This window comes from Mustela lutreola, chromosome 1, assembly GCF_030435805.1.
Source record: "Mustela lutreola isolate mMusLut2 chromosome 1, mMusLut2.pri, whole genome shotgun sequence".
NCBI lineage: Eukaryota > Metazoa > Chordata > Mammalia > Carnivora > Mustelidae > Mustela > Mustela lutreola.
In genome coordinates, this window is record NC_081290.1 from 6265246 (window position 1) to 6284972 (window position 19727).

General features: G+C 42.3%; 1 protein-coding gene across 1 annotated transcript in view; it reads right to left on the reverse strand.

Annotated features, from left to right (window-relative positions):
• SHROOM3 (shroom family member 3) overlaps positions 1–19482 on the reverse strand; it is a 299368-nt gene extending 279886 nt beyond the window's left edge. Inside the window, exon 1 of the mRNA XM_059158848.1 lies at positions 19212–19482. Within this exon, the coding sequence (XP_059014831.1) occupies positions 19212–19376 (165 nt within the window). The 5' untranslated portion in view covers positions 19377–19482. The remainder of the gene's footprint in view (positions 1–19211) is intronic.
• Between the last annotated feature and the right edge of the window lie 245 nt (positions 19483–19727).

Consider the following 19727-nt stretch of genomic DNA (forward strand, 5'->3'; position numbering starts at 1 on the left):
GTAGTCCTGATGGTTGCACGAAAATATGAACATACTAAATACTGCTGAATTTTACACTTAAAAATGGTTAAAATGTTGAACATTATGTGTGTATAATTTACCACAATTTTAAAAAGTCATCACTGGGGGCGCCTGGGTGGCTCAGTCGTTAAGCGTCTGCCTTCGGCTCAGGTCATGATCCCGGGGTCCTGGGATCGAGCCCCACATCGGGCTCTCTGCTCAGCTGGAAGCCTGCTTCTCCCTCTCCCACTCCCTCTGCTTCTGTTCCCTCTCTCACTGTCTCTCCCTCTGTCAAATAAATAAATAATTTTTTTAAAAAGTCATCACTTTTTTTTAAATTAACAAAACCATAACTACAACAAGACTACATATTTGTTCTAGAAACCTTAGAAAAATAAGTGAAAAAAGAGGAAAATTTAAATCACTTAAAATCCCACTATCCAAGACACAATAATTTCTAATACTTTCTTATCTATAGCCTCCTAAATTTTATCAAAGACATATAAGTAAATAAAGCTGGAATTTTAATAGCAATATTATTTATCAATTTATTTTTCACTAAAAAATAAATATATACAAATATATAGATAAAGATATATATCCATAGATATATAGAGAGGGATACACCTATATGCGTGTATATATACATTATACATTATCCCAGCATCATTACTTTTACTGGTCCCATGGTTTTGGACATTTAGATTTTTTTTCCCCAGCTCTTTGGTCTTTTAGATAATATATCAGTGAACATCCTTGTATATACATCTTGCATGATTTTTTTTTTAGGATAAACCCAGAGTTCTAAAATGGTTGTGCATGCATATTTTTTAGAGTTACTACTTGGTGCCCTCCAGAAAGGATGCAGCCTGTTTATAGCCCCATGGGAAATTACTATTACCAAGTGCATGTTATCACTCTTCCTGATCTTTGTCAGTCTTACAGGTTTAAAAAATGGTTTAAAAATTTTTAAAAATTAGGGGCGCCTGAGTGGCTCAGTGCATTGAGCCTCTGCCTTTGGCTCAGGTCATGATCTCAGGGTCCTGGGATTGAGTCCCACATGGGGCTCTCTGCTCAGCAGGGAGCCTGCTTCCTCCGCTCTCGCTCTCTCTGCCTGCCTCTGCCTACTTGTGATCTGTCAAATAAATAAAATCTTTTAAAAAATAAATAAAATTTTTAAAAGTTAAAAATTCCATCTCATTTCAATTTTTATTTTTTTAGTTACGGGGATGGTGAATGCTTTTCCTGAATATTCCTTGACTCCCTCCTATTCTTCCCTTGTGAATTGCATGTTCATGTCCTTTGCCAGCTTAGCTTTTATGTGTAACTTTTTCTTCTTAGTTATATGTAAGAGCTCTCTTATATTAAGGACCTTACCCTATTTATCATATCATTTTATTTTATGGAGCTTTTGCCATATAGATATTTTCATTTTTTTTAACATAATCAAACCTATTACCCTTATCTTTCCCATAGAATTTTTGCCTTTATTATGTTTTCCTTCCTCCAAACAACATAAATATTTACCTATATTTTATTTTAGCACTTTTATAGATTTTTTTAAAGTGTGACATAACAGAGATCATATATGAAAAACCCATAACTAACATACATACTCAGTGATGGGAGACTGAGAGCTGTAACTCTAGGAGCAGAAATAAGAGCAAGATGCTCCGTCTCGCCACTTCTGTTCAACATAATGTTAGCCACAGCAATTAGGCAAGAAAAAGAAATATAAAAGGCATCCACACTGGAACAGCAGAAGTAAAATCACCTGTTTGTAGATGACTTATTAGTCTTCTATAGAGAATGCCACACACACGCGTGCACACACACACACACACACGCACACAAAATCTGTTAGAACTAATCAATGGATTCATCAAGGCTGCGAGATACAAAATGAACATAGAGCAACTGTTGTGTCTGCGCACTGACAATGAAGATCCTGAAAAGGGAATTAAGAAAACAATCCCACCTACAAAAACATCAAAAGGAGAAAGTACTTAGGAATAAAAGTAACCAAGGAGACAAAACACTTGTAAGGTGAGAACTACAGTACACTGCTGAAAGATTAAAGAAGATACAAATAAATGGAAAAACACTTCATGTTTATATAGATTCAAGATTTATACTGTTAAAATGTAAGTATTGTCCAGAGCTATTTACAAATTCTGTGCAATCCCTATCAAAATTCCAATGTTCTTTTTTTGCAGAAATAGAAAACTCTATCCTAAAATTTATATAGAATCTTAAGAGACCCCAAATAGCCAAAAAAAAAAAAAAAAAAAAAAAAAAAAAAAAACCTCTAAAAATAAGGACACAATGGTAGGCCTCACACTTCTTGATTTCAAAACTTAGGGTGTTGAACTAGAGTACAGATAAACATACAGACCAATGGAATAGGATAGGGAGCCCAGAAATAAACTCTTACATATATGGTCAAATGGTTTAATTTGGCTGTGTAATTAAGACAGTCTTTTTAATACATAGTGTTAAGAAAACTGTATATTTACAACTAAAATAATGAAGTTTAATCCTTGCTTTACACCAAATACAAGAACTAACTCAAAATGGATCCACGACCTAAAGTAAAAGCTAAAACTATGAAACAATTAAAAGAAGATATAAAGAAAAAGCTTCATGACATGAACTTCAGTAATTTCCTAGATATGACACCAGAAACACAGACAACAAAAGAAAAAAATAGTGTGCTTCATCAAAATAAAAAAATTTGTGTGTCATGGGATGCTATCAACAGAGTGAAAAAGCAAACCACAGAAAGAGAATTTAAAAAAGTGAAGCATATATTGGATAAGGGATTAATATCCAGAATATGTTTTTAAAACCAAAACAACAAAAACCAAGTGGTCCAATTAAAGTATTTTTTTTATGTATTTTTCATGTACTGAAGTATTTTTCTAGTCATTCTACTATAAAATTTTTCCTTTTTTTTTTTAAGAATTCTTCAAAGATTTAGAATTTCTGATTGTGAAACTGCTACATTGCAAAGCAAACATTCATGGGCTTTGCATATGAACTACTTTAAATATTTATTTCATGAAGAAATTCTTTTCCCCAGAAGAAAATGGCAAAAAAAAAAAAGGTATTTTTCTAAAACCTCACTAAATTGCTTTCTCATCCTTCTTCCATTATCACCCTTCCTTATAACCAGTGATTTTCCCTACCAACAGCCCCAACCACCACCTTTTCTTCTGTGTCCATTATAAATTTTAGAAAAATCAAAAGTAAACTATCAACAGGAAAATGTGATTTATGCCATTTAAGAACACACTTCTGAGTTAAGTCTAGTGCATGGGAGAGCTAGAAACCATAATAGAAAAAAAAAGTTATTGATTAGTTAATTGCACGAGAGATGTCCATCATCTCTTCCCATGAAGGGACAGTCACTACACTTCAGTGATCATACGTGTTCTCAGTCACTGCAGATCCCTGGGATCAGAGAAAGTTGGTTTTTTTAAAAAAATATATATTTTTTTTGTTTATTTATTTCATAGAGAGAGACACAGCAAGAGAAGAAACACAAGCAAGGGTAGTGGGAGAGGAAGAATCAGACTCCCTGCTGATCCGGGAGCCCGATGCGGGGCTTGATCCCAGGACCCTGAGATCATGACCTGAGCTGAAGGCAGACGCTTAATGACTGAGCCACCCAGGCGCCTCTCTGAGAAAGTTTTGATCAGCAGGTACTAGAATGGAGGATGGCAGGGAATTCTGTAGACTTTTGAGAGACTCTTCCTTCCCCTGGGCAAAAATTTTTTTAAAGATTTTTTTTTATTTATTTGTCAGAGAGAGAGAGAGAGAGCACAAGCAGGGGGAGCAGCAGGCAGAGCAGGCAGAGGGAGAAGCAGGCTCCCCACTGAGCAAGGAGCCCGAAGCTAGACCCTGCGATCATGACCGGAGCAGAAGGCAGACCCTTAACCCACCCACGCATACCAAAACTTGGGCAAAATTAAACATGGAGATTTAAGATCTTGATAATGAGAAAGGCATTTTTCATTCTTCCTTCAGGGAAAATCCTAGAATCCACTGCCTAGGACTTCTGAATGTGGCATATTCTCCGTCATACCCTAAACTGACTCATGAATAACTTTTTAGAGTTTCCTGCTTCTTTAATTAGGACTCTGCCAAGCTTTTCAGACCTTCGTTTTGGTCATCTTCTTCTACTACTTTAAATTTCAGTTAATTAAATCAATACAAAGTGAGTAATAATCTAGTTTGTGATTCTTATTTACTTTCTCTCCTTTTTTTGGTTCTTTCTCATTTTTTTAAAAAAAGATTTTATGTATTTATTTGAGAGAGTGAGTGAGAGAGAGAGAGCAGAAGCAGTGGGGAGGGGCAGAGAGAGAGGAAGAAGCAGACTCCTCACCAAGGAGGGAGCCTCATGTGGGACTTGATCTCAGGACGCTGAGATCATGACCTGAGCTGAAGGCTGACGCTTAACCAACGAAGCCACCCAGATACACTGTTCCTTCTCATTTCTTATAACCAGAATAAAAGTGGCTTGTTCCTTACCATTCAATGTTTTTTAATAGAAAGAACTGTGGGATCATCACTGTGATCTACTTTAGAACATTTCCATGAGCTCAGAAAGAAACTTTGTACTCATTTATAGTCACTCTCTATTCCCTCCACTAGCCTCAAGCAGAAAGAAATTTACTTTCTGTCTCTTTTGGATATTTCATAGAAGTGGAATTGCATAATATATATATTTGTGTGTGTGTGTGTGGCTTCCCCAACTGAGCATAATATTTCTGAGGTTAATTGATGTTGTAACATTTTTCAGTATTCAGTGCCTTTTTTTCTCAAGTAGTATTCCATTATATAACAATACCATATTTGGATATTTGGATATTTTCCCCACTTTGTGACTATTTAAACAGTGAGGCCACAAACATTTGAGTATGTCTTTTTACAGATGTGTTTTCATTTCTCCTGGGTATATCCTTAGAGGTATAATTGTTGGGTGATAAGGTAACTCTGTATTTAACACTTTAACATTTTTAAAAAATCCATATGTTTTTCCAAAGTGGCTGCACCATTGTATATTGTATTGTATATATTGTATATATATAGTATATATCCAGCAATGTCTATTTTTAACCTCCATGAAATGACAGCATAACTAGGACAAACCAAGGAACTTTGACTAAGAAGAATTTTTGCCCTGCTTGAGAGATGAGAAGACAGGGGATACTTTTCTTCTGAACCACTTTCTGAATCTATTTTCTATTCCACAGGCTCCCTACAGTAAGAGGAGGCATAAATGTGTTCCACAATCAACACATGAAGTTAAAATGAACCCTGACTTGCCAAGACCACCCTTGTTATAATGAAATGCACCTCCCTGTGCTCACATACAGACAAACACAATTTTTAAAAATGCTTGTTAATTCCTATTCATTTAAAGAGGTAAATACTTTCCTCAGCTGCTCTGTTTTAATAGAGTTTAAGTTTATTGCTTTTTTAGATTTGAACGGTGAATAAACTGAAAAAAAAAAAAAAGGAATAATGCCTTTTGCATTGTTATATTCAAATATAGATTGAGAAAAGAAAGGACTAGAACACATTTCTTCTCTTGAGTGGCCATTTCATATAGCTGACAACATGAATTATATTACATAAAATCTATTCATTATTCTAGCCATTCAAGTTCAAGCCGAGGTTTAAGGCAAACTAATGGGTGTCACATGAAGCTACTGTTTGTCAGTCTTCAGTGAACTCAAGCAAAAAAACAAGGAAACTGGGAAAAGACAACATAGGGAGTCAAAGAATATTCATATTGACAGGAAACAGCTTCAAAAGAAGCTTCTTGCATTGAATTTGGCAGTGGTACAAGTTACTTTAAAATGCTGATTTTTAGTGTTGAAAAGCTATTGTGTTATTAGGCTGGGATAAATTAGAAATTATATCATTAGAAATTATATTTTAGAAATATAGAAATTCCTATAGAAAATTCTATAGAAATCAGATAGAAATTACATTTTATTGCTTGCTTTGGTGCCAAACCTCATTCCACTGCCATGGTATAATGTCACATATCCTGGACTAAAAAACGATACGTTGTCCACTTTCTTCTTGTGCTGTGTTGATTGTTTGAATTGAGAAAGAAGAGAAGCAACGTAAGTAAAATTCTAGAAAAGAAAGTATGCTTAGAGAGGTCCAAAAGAATCAGATATTTCCACCACCACCACCACCACCACCCCTGGGCTACTGTGCTCAGAGGAGAAGATGTTCCTTAACCAGTAACCTGCAGAGTCTAGAGAAGAAAGGAATCTCCAGAACAGAAGAGACACTGGACTGTCCTCAGGGAGAAGAGGAGGTGTTTTCTGGTGTTTGACTCCTACGGACAAAAGAAGTGATGATGAAAACAGTTTGACTCATCCGCCCGCTCGGTGAAGAAAGAGAAAGACAGTCCTGGGAGGGGGTAGAAGATGAAAGAGGGAATTTTAAAACATTCCATCCGAGAATGAATTTGTCCTTTTCTTAGCACCCAAGGAGACACAGGTCTATGATATTGCCGAAGCCCTCTGACTTGTATCCCGTGGCAGAGTGGAAAGTCCAGAGGCTTTGGAATCAGTCTACATTAGGCTTTAGGATCTGGCTCTTACTTAGTCGGCATTCCCCAGATGGGGGTCATGTTGGTTTGTGTTGCCCCAGATGGGGGTCATCTCGGTTTGGGTTTCCCCAGAAGCAGACTCTGGGACGAGAATTCAAACGCAAGTGAAGGGAACTGACAACACAGGACAGTGATGCTGAGAGGGAGGTGGGGGGGGGGGGGAGGCAAGAGCAGGCAGGCCACAGGGACGGCTGTTCAAGCCTGCTGCGGCCAGGAGCCAGTGCAGCTCACTTCTGCCAGGACAACCCGGGAGCACGTGGAAACCGCCTGGCTCAGAGGTCCCCATCTGAGGGATGAGCGAGGCGGACGTTGACCAACTCAACTCAGTCCCGGTTGAAGGCTGCTCCCAGAGCCCCTCGGCAGGTGGCAAAGGGAGACAAACTAACGTCCGGAAGCCAGGAAGTGTGGACGCCCACGGTAGGCAGCCACGCCGGCACACCCAGAAGTGAGCACTGAGGGAACGTGGCGTGGCAGTGACCGGCTCAGCTTCAAGGGGTAGAAAAAGAAACAGGGAACACATGCCCTTTGGGTGCGAGACTTGCTTGCTCTGGTCTCCCCAGTGCTGCCCTATTTCAGGCTTCGATAAATGACGTGGGGACCAAATAGGTGAGAGAGTGCATGAAATAACTTAGTTTTAAACCCGGGCTCCAGCATTGATGAAAAATCACTTTCTTCATAGGTCCAATCAAATCTCACTCTACAAAACCATAAATAAAAGAACTTAACAGAATATTAATTAACCCACAGCAGAAACTGAGCAAATATGAATATTATTAGTCTGGGTTCATTTCCTTCTTCCCACCTTGGGGTTCTCCCCACTTTATTTTGCCTTTTCTTAGACAGAGGAGAGGTGACTGCCGTACTTTATTTAGTGCCTGGGTTCAGAAACCTGACTAAGCCCGGCCCACTGGAAGGGTCCACAGCCTGCCCTCATCAGAAATGCCAAATGCATAGACGTCCGTATGTTTGGGAAGCCGTGATCGTAATTCCTTCAAGATCCTGCCCCAACTCATGTGATCGTAAAGGGTGAGTCCAAGCACCAGGACACACAACCGTCCTGCAATCCTGAAGAACAAAACTAATTGACTTTCCCGCTGCTCATGCTTACGTCGATGGCTGTGTGGTTTTTGATCTGCTGCTCGAAAGTGAAAATACGAAAAACAACCCTCTGCCCCCTAAAAAATCAAGGAATAAAGGAAAGTGTCAAGTGTTTTCTACAAACTCATCGCCCCAAATTTACTCACTGTTCTATTCCTTTACTCTTCTATCTCACATCCAATGTGTGCATTTACTGCTGGGACCCAGCCAGATCCCGTGTCTGAATTCCAGAAGCTCACTTCCCAGTTTCCCTGAGAGGAGGCCTAAAAAAATATGAACTTCTCAGAGGACTACATACAAAATGAGGAATCTTAAATTATGTCTATACAACTCCTTCCATGGAAAGTTTCAACTTTTTAAAACGAAGGAGCAAGACAATTACTTCTAGAAGTTTAACCTTTTTTCGGACCTTCTAGGAAATGCGTGGTTTACGATACAATTTAATCCCCGAAGTGCTAGGCACTTAGTCCAGCTAACTCGAAGACTGCTTATTCCCTTTGAATCATCTGTGTGTTAATTTCAAATTCATGTCATAGTTTTCTTTAATCTTGAGATCTTTAGAATTCTCGGATCTGTCTGAACTGTTGCCAGGAGCTGGGAATGGGTGAGGGATGGGGCCAGCCGGGCGAGGACAGCCGTGGCTTTGAGCAGCTGTGTGTGGAGGTCCCAGGATTGTGCCAAGTGAGCACACTAGGAGGAGAGCTAGAAAGTGTGCCTTTCGGGGAGCATGGATACTAATGAGAGTCATGGAGCCAGAGCAGAGAAGGTAAGCCTGGAGGGAGTCAGCAACATGGGAGACCGAGCCGGAGCTGCACTGGCGATTAGGGAGCGATAGGCAAATCACAGCAGTTCAGTTAAATTTTAAGGTAAGCAAGAGCTAGAAAGGGACAAACAAAATAAAGTTTGGCACAATGGTCCTCCATGGAAGACCATCTGCTGTGGTGCCGATCTCCTCATCATGCTGGAGGGCAAGAACTTGGAGCACCCCAGGAAATCAGTGCTCCGCCAGCATGAACCTCGAGCCTGATTCCCTGTGTAGACTGGATCCAGACCCTGTTGGCTTTCGACCCTTTCTGTTCATTTAGTCAATTAGTGTTTCTCCTTGGGTAACAGGCCTGATTGGAGAGTTAAGGTTTTATTTCTCATGTCTATCCAGGTGATGGAAGGTATGCAGCCCAAGGGATGCGCTCAGGGTTCAGGCTGATGGGGAGCAGGAGTTTAAGTCAACCGAGGAAACAAGAGCACGAAAGAGAAACAAAGGCACTGTTGATGACTGTATGTTAAAATGAAATACAGCAAGATCCCAGCGGAAAAACAACAACCGGAGGGGTGAACTGAGACCAAGGATAGAACCCTGCCCAGGTAAAAAGCAAGAAGCAGGGTCTGGGAAGATGTGGGGAGTCCAATTTATTGATGAGGTGAGGTCTCAGGTGTGTTCCACATTTCATGGTACAAGCTACCTTCAAGGTGCCCTTGGGCTGCCTGGCTTTTTCCCACAGGTCACACATCCCAGCCTTCTGTCAGCTGATTGTGACTTGGGACAAAGGAGAGGGAAGTATACTCTGGAACGACAAATGACAATGTCGCTTTTACTTTCAAAGGTGTTTTTCAGGCTTAACATTTTAAAAAGTCTTAGATTAGCACCTAACTAGTTTTACCACCTTCTACCAGCCTCGTGCTTATCTATAAAATGGAAATAATAATGGAACCTCTATCTCACAGAGCTTTCTGAAGCTTTGCTGGGGTGGTATGCCAGTGACCAAGCAGGACCTCAGTAAAGTTAGTCATATTCCTAGGACAAAAGCAACTCCAGTAGATCTTGTTGGCTTGAGGTGATGACCAATCCTAGAGGTCAACAGTTATGGGACAGAGAAAGATAAACGTCTCCCAACTAATCAAAAAAAGAATATTTGCCATTTACTTGTGTACCACTCCATAAATTATAATTACAAATTTTGACTGTTGTCTTCTGGAAGGCCTTGTCCTGTTGTAAACCCAAGAGGTACCTTAGAAATTCATATGAGGGAGAGAAGAGAAGGGGTTTTAAGAGCCAGCACTAGAAATCACCCAGAGTTTAAATACACTCCATCAGTCCATCTCACCATAAATAGAGAGGACTTGTGATATGATATACCCTCATACCCCATACTGAAATCCCATCCAAGGTGCTCCCCACAACCTACAATGTCTGATATAATCTGACCCCTGACTACCTTTCAATTTCATGTCATACCGCTCTCTCTCTCTCACTTACTTCTATAGACTGAGTATGTGCCCTCTCCACGCCTGATTCATATGTTGAAACCTATTCCCCCAATGTGATGATATCGGGAAGTTGGGGCCTTTAGAGGTGACTAAGTCATGAGGGTAGAGCCTTCATGAGTGAGATTTGTGCCTTATAATAGACCCCAGAGAGCTCCCTCACCCCCTTGGCCATCTCAGGACACAGTGAGAAGATGGCTGTCTGTGGTCCAGGAAGCAAGACCTTACCAGACCCCAAATCTACAGGCATCTTGATCTTGGACTTCCCAGTCTCCAGAACTGTGAGAAATTAACTTCTGCTGTTTATAAATCACTCTGACTTCGGTACTCTCTTATAGCATCTGAGCAGGCTAAAACCCTTACTATGGTCCAATAACACTGACTTTATTTTTTTTTTCTAACATCCCAAGACTCTCCTGCCTAGACCAACATACAAACCTCTTTGCGTGTCTGATTTGATATTTCTCATCCAACAGTGTCAGCTCAGATGTTATCTTACCAGAAAACTTCTCTGGTTACCTATTTAAAGAGAACCCTCCTTCTCATACCTTTATGCCACAAACTCTACCACTCTTGAATCCATCATATTGTTTGTTTTTTAATGACACTTACCGATCCTGGAATTATCATAGATGAACATATTAGTCATCCTCTTTCTCCTGGAATATAAGTTCCAGGAGGGCAGAGAATTATCTGCTCAGTGATTGAGAGTGAGCTTATGAGTGCTGCCACGATAAGGAAATCAGTCAAATATCATCTTTGTTATGTGGGTTGCTAGCTCTTATTTGACACCTACTATTTTCTCACTAGTCCCTATCATCGTAACTAAATTCTTGATTGTGTTTTGTCGTTTCCAAGCACTGTTGTTTAGCATGGAATACTTACAACAACTCCACTAGGTAGAATGCTCTTTTCAAAAAAGAGAGACCAAGGTCCAGCAAAGCCAAGTTACTCCCTATGGTCTCATAGCCAGTAGAAACCATGGTAGAAATGAAATGTTCATTTTCCCTCCAAGCCCTACATCGTCTGGAATGTGTATTGTGCTATCCTGGACAGCCTTTCCTAAAATGGGGAAAAAGAAAGAAAAAAGAAAGAAAAGAGCAGAAATCACAACCTTAAATCAGTACAAACATACCAAAGAGCATTGAAAAATAAACACTCTAGATAAATACCATAAATCTCTACGATAAAATACAGTTCAAGCTCGAGAAGGATCTTAAGAATAGATATGTGGATGGCTGCGGGAAGAAAAAGTGCGACTGACGTAAGAGCAAATTCAGACTTTGATGTCAGGCCTGAGTGTCCTGTACATCCACCTGCCAAGTTACAAAAGCCTCCTCTGAAGGCAGGAAAGAACTGTCCCCTCCATTCAGTGGCTCGAGATACACAAGTTACCTTTTGTGGGGAGAGTCATTAGAAGATGGGGGAAAACAGTGCTTCAGCTGGGCAGGGAAGCTCGGCCTCACTGCCTCTCCCTGAGAAGGGCTGGGATGTCACAGCCTGAGAGCCTGGCTGGGCCAGAGAGAACTCCAGCTCTGCGGCGGTTTGGATCAAGATGTTCACTGCTTGGACGTACATGAATGGGAGAGATGTGGAAAAATCGGGCTATAGGTTAGTTAAGACCCAGAAGGTTCCTTGGTTTTTGTTTTTTAGTTGTTGTTGTTGTTGTTTTTTAAAGATGGATAGGAAGTCTCTCATTATATGTCTCTGGTCCCATTGTGGGTTCATTAAAATGAGACAGACAAATATTCCTTAAGTTGTGGTCCTTGCATAGGAGGCAATGCCTTGAAAACCTATTAGCTTGGAAAAAAAAGCAGAATTCTTACCAAGTCTACTATCCATTTGGCACACCACCTCAGCATGCTACTTGAATAAAGTCATTTTCAACAACAATGATGGGATCATGAGCTTAGTTTGTGACAAAAAAGGGCACAACACTTTAAGCAATTTCTAAATTGGGTAATTTCTTTCTTTTTTTTTTAAGGTTTTATTTATTTATTAGACAGAGATCACAAGTAGGCAGAGAGGCAGGCAGAGGTGGGAGGTGGGAAGCAGGCTCCCTGCTGAGCAGAGAGAATTGGGTCATTTCTAAAAAGTTAAAACCATGAATTTCTCTTTTTTCCAATCTAATTCAACTCAACAAACATTTACCAAACATTAAGTATGTGCAAGACATCATGAAAGAAGACCCGAACTCAACCTACTTGCGTCATTTTTTAAGAGATTTTTCTATCTCATTTGCCCCTCTTTCTAACAAAGATTTTTAAAGAAGATTTTAAGTTTTTAAAAATTTAAAGATTTTTAAAGAAGTATTCATTCATCTTTCTCGTCATTCATTAGTATATTTCATTGTCATCATTGTTGTGCATAGTTTCTGCCCTGCGGATAACAGAAGAAAAAGAAGGAAGGACGGGGAGACGGAGAGAGGGGAAGCATCCTTAGCTTCTAGAAGTTAATAGCCTAACAGGAGCGAGGACTCATTCATTCATATGAATGGCACAACCAGAAAGCACTTATTCCCTCACTAGCTGAGCTTTACACACATGTGCACATGCACACACACACACACCACACATACAATTTGTTTGCTAAGGCAATAACCATCTTGGCAAATAAACGAAATTTAGTGAGTTTCTGTTTTCTCTCTGTGTCGTGAGGAAGTTGGATTGAAGGATTGTTGAGGGTCTTCATTGCTCTAAAATCCTATCAATCATTTCACACTTGTGAAGCATTTGCTGCGTGTGAATGGGAGGTACTCTGCTAGGAAAAGCAGGACACACAGCGCGAAGTAGAGCTCATTTGGCTCTAAAGAGGTTATAATTTGTTGTCAACAGGCCGAATGCAAACAACTACCTGTATCAGAAAATGGTGTGAAAAAACATGTTGGCGAGATGACAACAAGGAGGAATTCATGCAAATGCAGGACAGGGATGGATTTGAGGGTCCGAAACACGGTTTCAGGACAGCAGACAGAGACAGCCCTTGCAAGAAAGGCAAAGGATGTTAAAGGAAAAAGCAGGACCGGTAAGAACAGAAACCGAGAAAGAATTGGTTGTGTTAAAAGAGCAGTAACAAGCTGACTTAGCTTGGTACTTGAAGGAAATGGAGAAGATGACGTTGGGGAAAACAAAATCAACCAGCCCAAGGTCTGGGGTTGCCTAGAAATCTATTTCAAACTGAACTCAGGGACTACAGCTGAAGAACTAGTAAAAACGGTTTTAGTGCAGAAGAAATGAGCCAGGAGAAATGGTACAGCTGATGCTGGTGTGGTGAGACTGAGGAGCACGAAGGAAGCTAGAAGGTTGGGAAGTGCTGAATCTAGACAAATGGATATGGAAAATCTAGAAATGAGGAAATCTCAGCATGACCATCCAGGCAATTTTTGTCCTAAACAAGTCATTCCCTGACCTAAACGAGTCATTTCCTAGTCTATTGATATGTCTAAGATTTCTCCCACTGCATTAAAGCAGTTCATTTCACTTTAAATATTTTATTTCATTCATTCATTCACTTACATACTTACTTATTTTAGAGTGTCAGGGCCAGAGAGAGAGGGAGAGAGAGTCTCAAGCAGACTCCACACTGAGGACAGAGCCCAGCGTAGGACTCGATCTCACGACATCAGGACCACCATGTGAGCTGAAACCCAGAGTGGGACGCCCCATCACCTACACCACCGGCCACCCCGGTTCATTTCACTTTAAAGTGGCAGGTCAGTCGGGAGGTTTTGGATACACCTCTCCAGAGGAGGAATAATTAGAGAGGATTCATGGATTAGATCAAATCACTAAGGCTAGAAGAACCCACCTAAAAATCTGAGTAGTGTCAGCCAGCAGGAAGCCTGGAGACCCAGGTTTGAGGACGCCTGTGACTTCACCGACAGAGAAAGAATGGGACGCTGGGGCCGGGACAGGGTCAGGGAGCTGAGCCTTGGTGGACAAGGGCTGGAGGAAGGCTGTGATTTGGACTGACAGCAAGAGGAGGATGGTGTTCCAAGCAGAAGGAGGAGTTTCAGAGAAGGTGATGTCATGGAAGACGGAACCACAGGATTTACACACAAAGAGTCCAATGAAAGCAAAGACGCCTCCCGGGAAGCAGGAATCAGGAACACGTGTTCTGAGCGTGGAGGATGCAAGAGCCCAGAGCAGCGGCTTCTTCAGAAGGTCATGTCTGAAGGGCACAAAGAGGTGCCTCCCAGATAAGGACACCACAAAGTTACTTACTAAGAACTGTTAAATGACTCCCGCTTGTTGGTTTTTTTTTTTAAAGATTGTTTTCCTCTAATAAATGTTAAAACCTACATAACAAAAGATTAACCCCATATTTTACCCAATATATAGCTCTAGAATCTAGACAGAGCCAAACATCCAGCGACGACTGGATGGCACAGCGCGTTAAATGCCTGGACCCCGCGGAAGCAGAATGCTTGCACTGAAATCCCGACTCCATCACTCACTGGCTGTGAGAGCTGCAGGAAGTTACTCAAACACTGTGCCTCCGTTTCTTATGGATACATCTGCAAACCCTATTATCTTCCTCACGGAGCTGTGGAAATCAAATGAGTTAACACGCGTGAGTGTCTTGGAATAGAGTGTGGCACGTCGTCCGAGCTCAGCCAGTGTCACCAGCGGCTGTCCTTGGGAATCATTATTGCATTTGTTTCTTGATTTCTGAATCCTGGAGCAGGTGCACCCCTACCGCAGGTGGAACCGCTTTTCTCAGCCACAATGCAGAGTGAGTCATCATAAAATCAGGCTGCCAACTTCCTGAACGATTGAATTACTTGAGCTTCCTCATACAATCATTACTAAAGAAAAAGTTGCCCTTTCCTTTTGAAGTTCACAGATTAAAGAGGCTCTCTCCTCAACCCCACCTTTCCTTTTCAAGGACATTAAACCTCCAAGAAAAAGACGGGAAAATGATTTCTTTTATGCCACCCTTTTGTAGTTCCTTTTCCCATTCATTCTCCTAAAGAAAAAAAGACTTCATGCATTATGCTGTCAGCCGTACCTGACAGCTTATAACTGCTCTGGTGTAAGTGTACGTGCCTTTCGCATGTAGGATTCAACGTGTCCTGCCCCTTTCCCTTCCCCTACAATGGGGGTCATCCTACCTTGAAGCAATAGTAGACATCTGGCTACCAGTGTAAGAGCTGCAGGGCACTTTTCTCAGTGTTCTAGAGAAAGGATCTGGGATATGCATGATCAGCCATGAAATTTCACTGCAGTATCAACTGTGACATGATCTTACTTATATGGACTTTCATCAGTGCTCAAATGCTTGGGGGCAGGCAAAATCAAGCCCTCTCCCTGCAAGGACATCCATGTTCTAATCCCTGGAAAGGGAATGTGTTAGATTATATGGCGATGGGGAACTACGTTTGCAGATGGAATGAAAGCTGTTAGCGGATCTTAAAATAGGGAGATCATTGGGATGCCTGGGTGGCTCAGTCAATTAAACGTCTGCCTTCGGCTCAGGTCGTGATCCCACGGTCCTGGGACTGAATCCTGCATCCCGCTCCCTGCTCAGCGGGGAACGGGCTTCTCCCTCTGCCTGCCCCTTCCCTGCTTGTACACTTGCTCCTGCACTCTCTCTCTCTTTCTCTGACAAATAAATAAATAAATAAATAAATAACAAAATAGGGAGATTATCTTGGTGGGCCAAGTATACTCCCAAGGATCCTTAAAATTGAAAGATGGAGGCAGAAGTTAGAGATCAGAATGATGCCATGTGAGAGGGACTTAATCTGCCATTGCTGGCTCTGGACCAGGGCTGGGTGCCGGGGAATAGAGGCGGGCTCTAGAAGCTGGAAAGGGCAAGGACACAGGTTCTCCCCTCGAGCCTCCAGAAGGAACTCAGCCTTGCTGACACCTTGACCTTTGCCCAGCGAGACCTATGCTAACTTCTGACTTATGGTTTAAGCCACGAAGTTTGTGGTGATTTTTTTTCAAAGATTTTATTTATTTATTGGACAGAGAGAGAGCACAAGCAGGGGGAGCTGCAGGCAGAGAGATAGGGAGAAGCACACTGCCCACTGAGCAGAGAGCCCAAGGTGGGGCTGGATCCCAGGACCATGGGATCATGACCTGAGCTGAGGGCAGACGCTTCACGGACTGGGCCACCCGGGCGCCCCAGTTTGTGGTGATTTTTGCAGCAACAATGAGAAACTGATTGGTGTTCCATCTCTGGAGATCTGCCAGGCATCCTCTGCATCTCACGGACTCTACCTCCCCACCTCCCCCTGCCTACTACTCTGTTTCATCCATGCTTATTAATGCCATAGAATTTATCAAGCACAGGGGCACCTGGGAGGCCCAGTCATTAAACATCCACCTTTGGCTCAGGTCATGATCCCAGGATCCTGGGATCGAGCCCCAGGTTGGGCTCTCTGCCTAGTGGGAGCTCTCCAGCTCCTCCGTGCTTGTATTGCCTCTCTCTCTGTCTGTCATAAATAAAAAAAATCTTAAAAGAAAAAAAAAAAGTTACTGAGCACATACTCTGCCAGGCACTCCACTGGATCCTGGAAATGCAAGACGAAATAAGACGTAGCCCACATCCTCTCGTTGACTCGACAAATATTTGTGTACCGGGCTCCTTGGTTAGATGTGGCAGAAATATAAACAGCCCCCGCCCTAAAGAAGCTTGTACACTCCTGACAAGACGACCAACACGACTAAAAAAATTCGATTTCATGTAACAAATGCAGGTTGGAAGAATACAGAAGAGAGACCCCCTAACGCACCTTGATGAAACCAAGGAAACTTTGGAGAGAGGAAGAAACGGAGCTCGGCGGAGTCAGTTTGCCAGACAACAAGAGCTTCGAAGAACCTTGACCCTTGAAGTGTGGCTAGCATGCATGAGGACCAGAACTGTACATTTGGTTCCATTTCACTTTTCACTGAAATGGAACTAGCTAGATGGGGCTGGTGGCTACCATCATGGACAAGCAGACTGCACCAGATTACACCCTCGAAAGGCAAGAGATTGCCTTGCCTGTCTCCTTTGTCTACTTCTTACTCACCAGAAAGCAGGTGTTGTGGCGAGTCACCTTTGACTGTGCAGGTGGGGCATCCCCTCAAGGGTGGATGTAAGAAAAGTGGAAGGAACTTGGGTCTTGGGTCTCTGACCTCGGGCAGCTATCTTTCAGTCTGGCTTACGCTCAGATCGTTATGTGAGAGCAATAGAAACTCCAGTATGGTTTAAGCGATTGTTATTTTGGATTGCTGTACAGCAGCAAAATCTGTATCCTCATACAAATGTCCCCCAGAATAATAAAAAGCAATAACCGTAATCTTTGCTAAGATCTTTTTTGAGCGCCTTTGTGTGCCAGGCACTATGCTAACTGCTCTAACCGCATGGTCTCCTTTAATCCCCATACATTCGGATAAGGGAGGTAATAGTACGCCCACACACCGTTCTGCAGACTAAATAGAGCCTTACAGGAGTGGCTCATGAGTGGTAGCATTCAGCCTGTCCTACAGCAAACTGAGGTCCAGTGTACAGACACATATCTTACCACATAAAGCCAGGCAAGTTGGGTCCACACCCAGAATTCTAACATGCAGATACGGTATTTATACTTGCAGCAGACACTCTCCGTTGTCTACCTAGCATCCATGTCCTCCTTCCTCGTGAAAAAAGAACCCCAATTTATTCAAACTGTGGGCAGAGTTTCCTTGACATCAGGAAAAGTAGGTTCCAGGAAAGAAATCCTGCTGGTCTAAACGAGTCATGATAACCTCGTGCCCCTTGGCTAGGAATTGGTCTGAGGAGATGTATGTGACACACTTCTGGGTAATGAGATGTAAGCAAAAGTCTGTCTCTTTCCAAACAAAAAGCCAAAACCCTGCCCAGGATAAAGATGCAACATCGGAGGTGCGGCATCCATCATGTAACCATGAGGACAAAAACCAGGGTCATAGGGATGGCAGAGTGGAGAGATCACTGAAGTCCATGTTGATATGATTGAACTGTGGCTCCTTGCATGGGCAGCCTACCTCCAGACTTCTTGAAGTATGAGAAAAACAAACCCCCATTTACTCAGGCCACTATCAGTCAGGTTTTCGGTCACTTACAGCTGGATGCCTTCCTCACTGATACACATAGGTATACATATAGCTTTTGTTCTCTTAGAAAAGACAAGAAAAAGCCACAAACCTTACAGTGGTGAGGTAAGGTAAGAGTGTAAGGCAACCTTACATTCTTGGCTGCCTGCTAGAAACCAATTATCTACAGTAAGAATCCATTTCCATCTCTCTCAAAATACAGTTTTGGGGATATGAAAACTAACCTAAACAGGTAACAGAGTTTGGGCAAAAGGCATATTTATCCCTTTCCCACCTTCAAACTAAAAAACTTTTACCCCCGAATTGCAAATGTTTCTTAAGCAATGCATATGTGTAAAAAGCATTTATGTTCTGTTGCTGTAGACAGTTAACATTCTGAAATTTTAAAAGAAATCTCTGTAATCTCTTAATCTCTGTAGTCAAAGAGAAAAGCAGAAATATGAAGACTAATACAAAAAAAAAAAAAAAAAAAAAAGGATTCATTCAGTGGGTATTCCCAGTCATACCAAAGAAAAACAACTGAGGCATGTCACGGGAGACTAAGGTTTAAAAGTTAGTTTAAAGACATAGGTAAAGAAAAGAGGCAGAAATGGTGTTTTGCGTTCAATTTATACAGAAAGTTGATTTATTTCTTTCTGGATGTGCAAAAAGCAGTAAATAATATTTATGTCATCGATTATTCCAGAATTATAAAGAAATTCTAAAATATTCTGGAATGCTAGATATTCTCATTGGACGGGAGAAAGAGCAGATATTTTTCTGGTCATATGCTCAATAAAGGAATACATTCATAAACGTACAGCATGCCACCCCCCTCACCGCCTTGTTAATCTTTAATCTGATTTATAACTGGAAAGATCATGTGGTAGCTGCTTTTGCACTATTTCATTCACAAAAAGATGACCCACTGAGCAAGCACATTCTCCCCCAGGGATTTCCTAGACTACATGGACTAGACGCATTTTTTTCTTCTTTCCGACGCCAAGCCACACAGAGTATTTCCAGCTGCCATCGGAGGGGTGTGCAGCGGCCAATGAGGCAATATTCAAGCAACCCCCGACATGATGGCTGCGTTTCTATCCGACCTGCAGAAGTTTCAAAGGGGAAAACGCACGCGAACAAAGACGCGGTCACAAAGAGCAACAGACCTTCGAGATGATCAGCGGCTCCCCGCGCTCCAGGCCGCCCTTGAGAGTAAAGCCCCAGGGCGCGCCCCCCTGCAGCAGCGCTTCCAGGTAGAGGTACCTGCCCTGGGGGGTGCCGCGAGCGTTCCGCGGGCCAGCGGCCTCCTCCAGGTTCTCCGGGGTCCTCATCGCGCCCAGCGCAGGGTGCCTCGAGTTAATCTGAAAGCCGGAACCGGTGCCGAGGGCCGCATCCCAGCCTCGGAGATACCCGCGGGCCGGAGCGGGGTCCGGGGACGCGATCTTCCCGGAGGAAAAGTCCTTCGTGCGTAACCGCGAGACGCGAACCGGACCTTCCCTTGCGCGCGTTTGAGCGTAAGTTCTGCTCCTGGGATTCCGGCTCTCGCCGAGGCCCCGCGGGGCTATACGTCTCCCCGCTCCGTTTGGGGAAAAAACCCACAAAAACCTTCTTTCTGGGTCACTCTCAAGACCCCCTTTACTTGGCGCCCACACCGCCGACCTTCTTTCTGTGTATTTCACAGA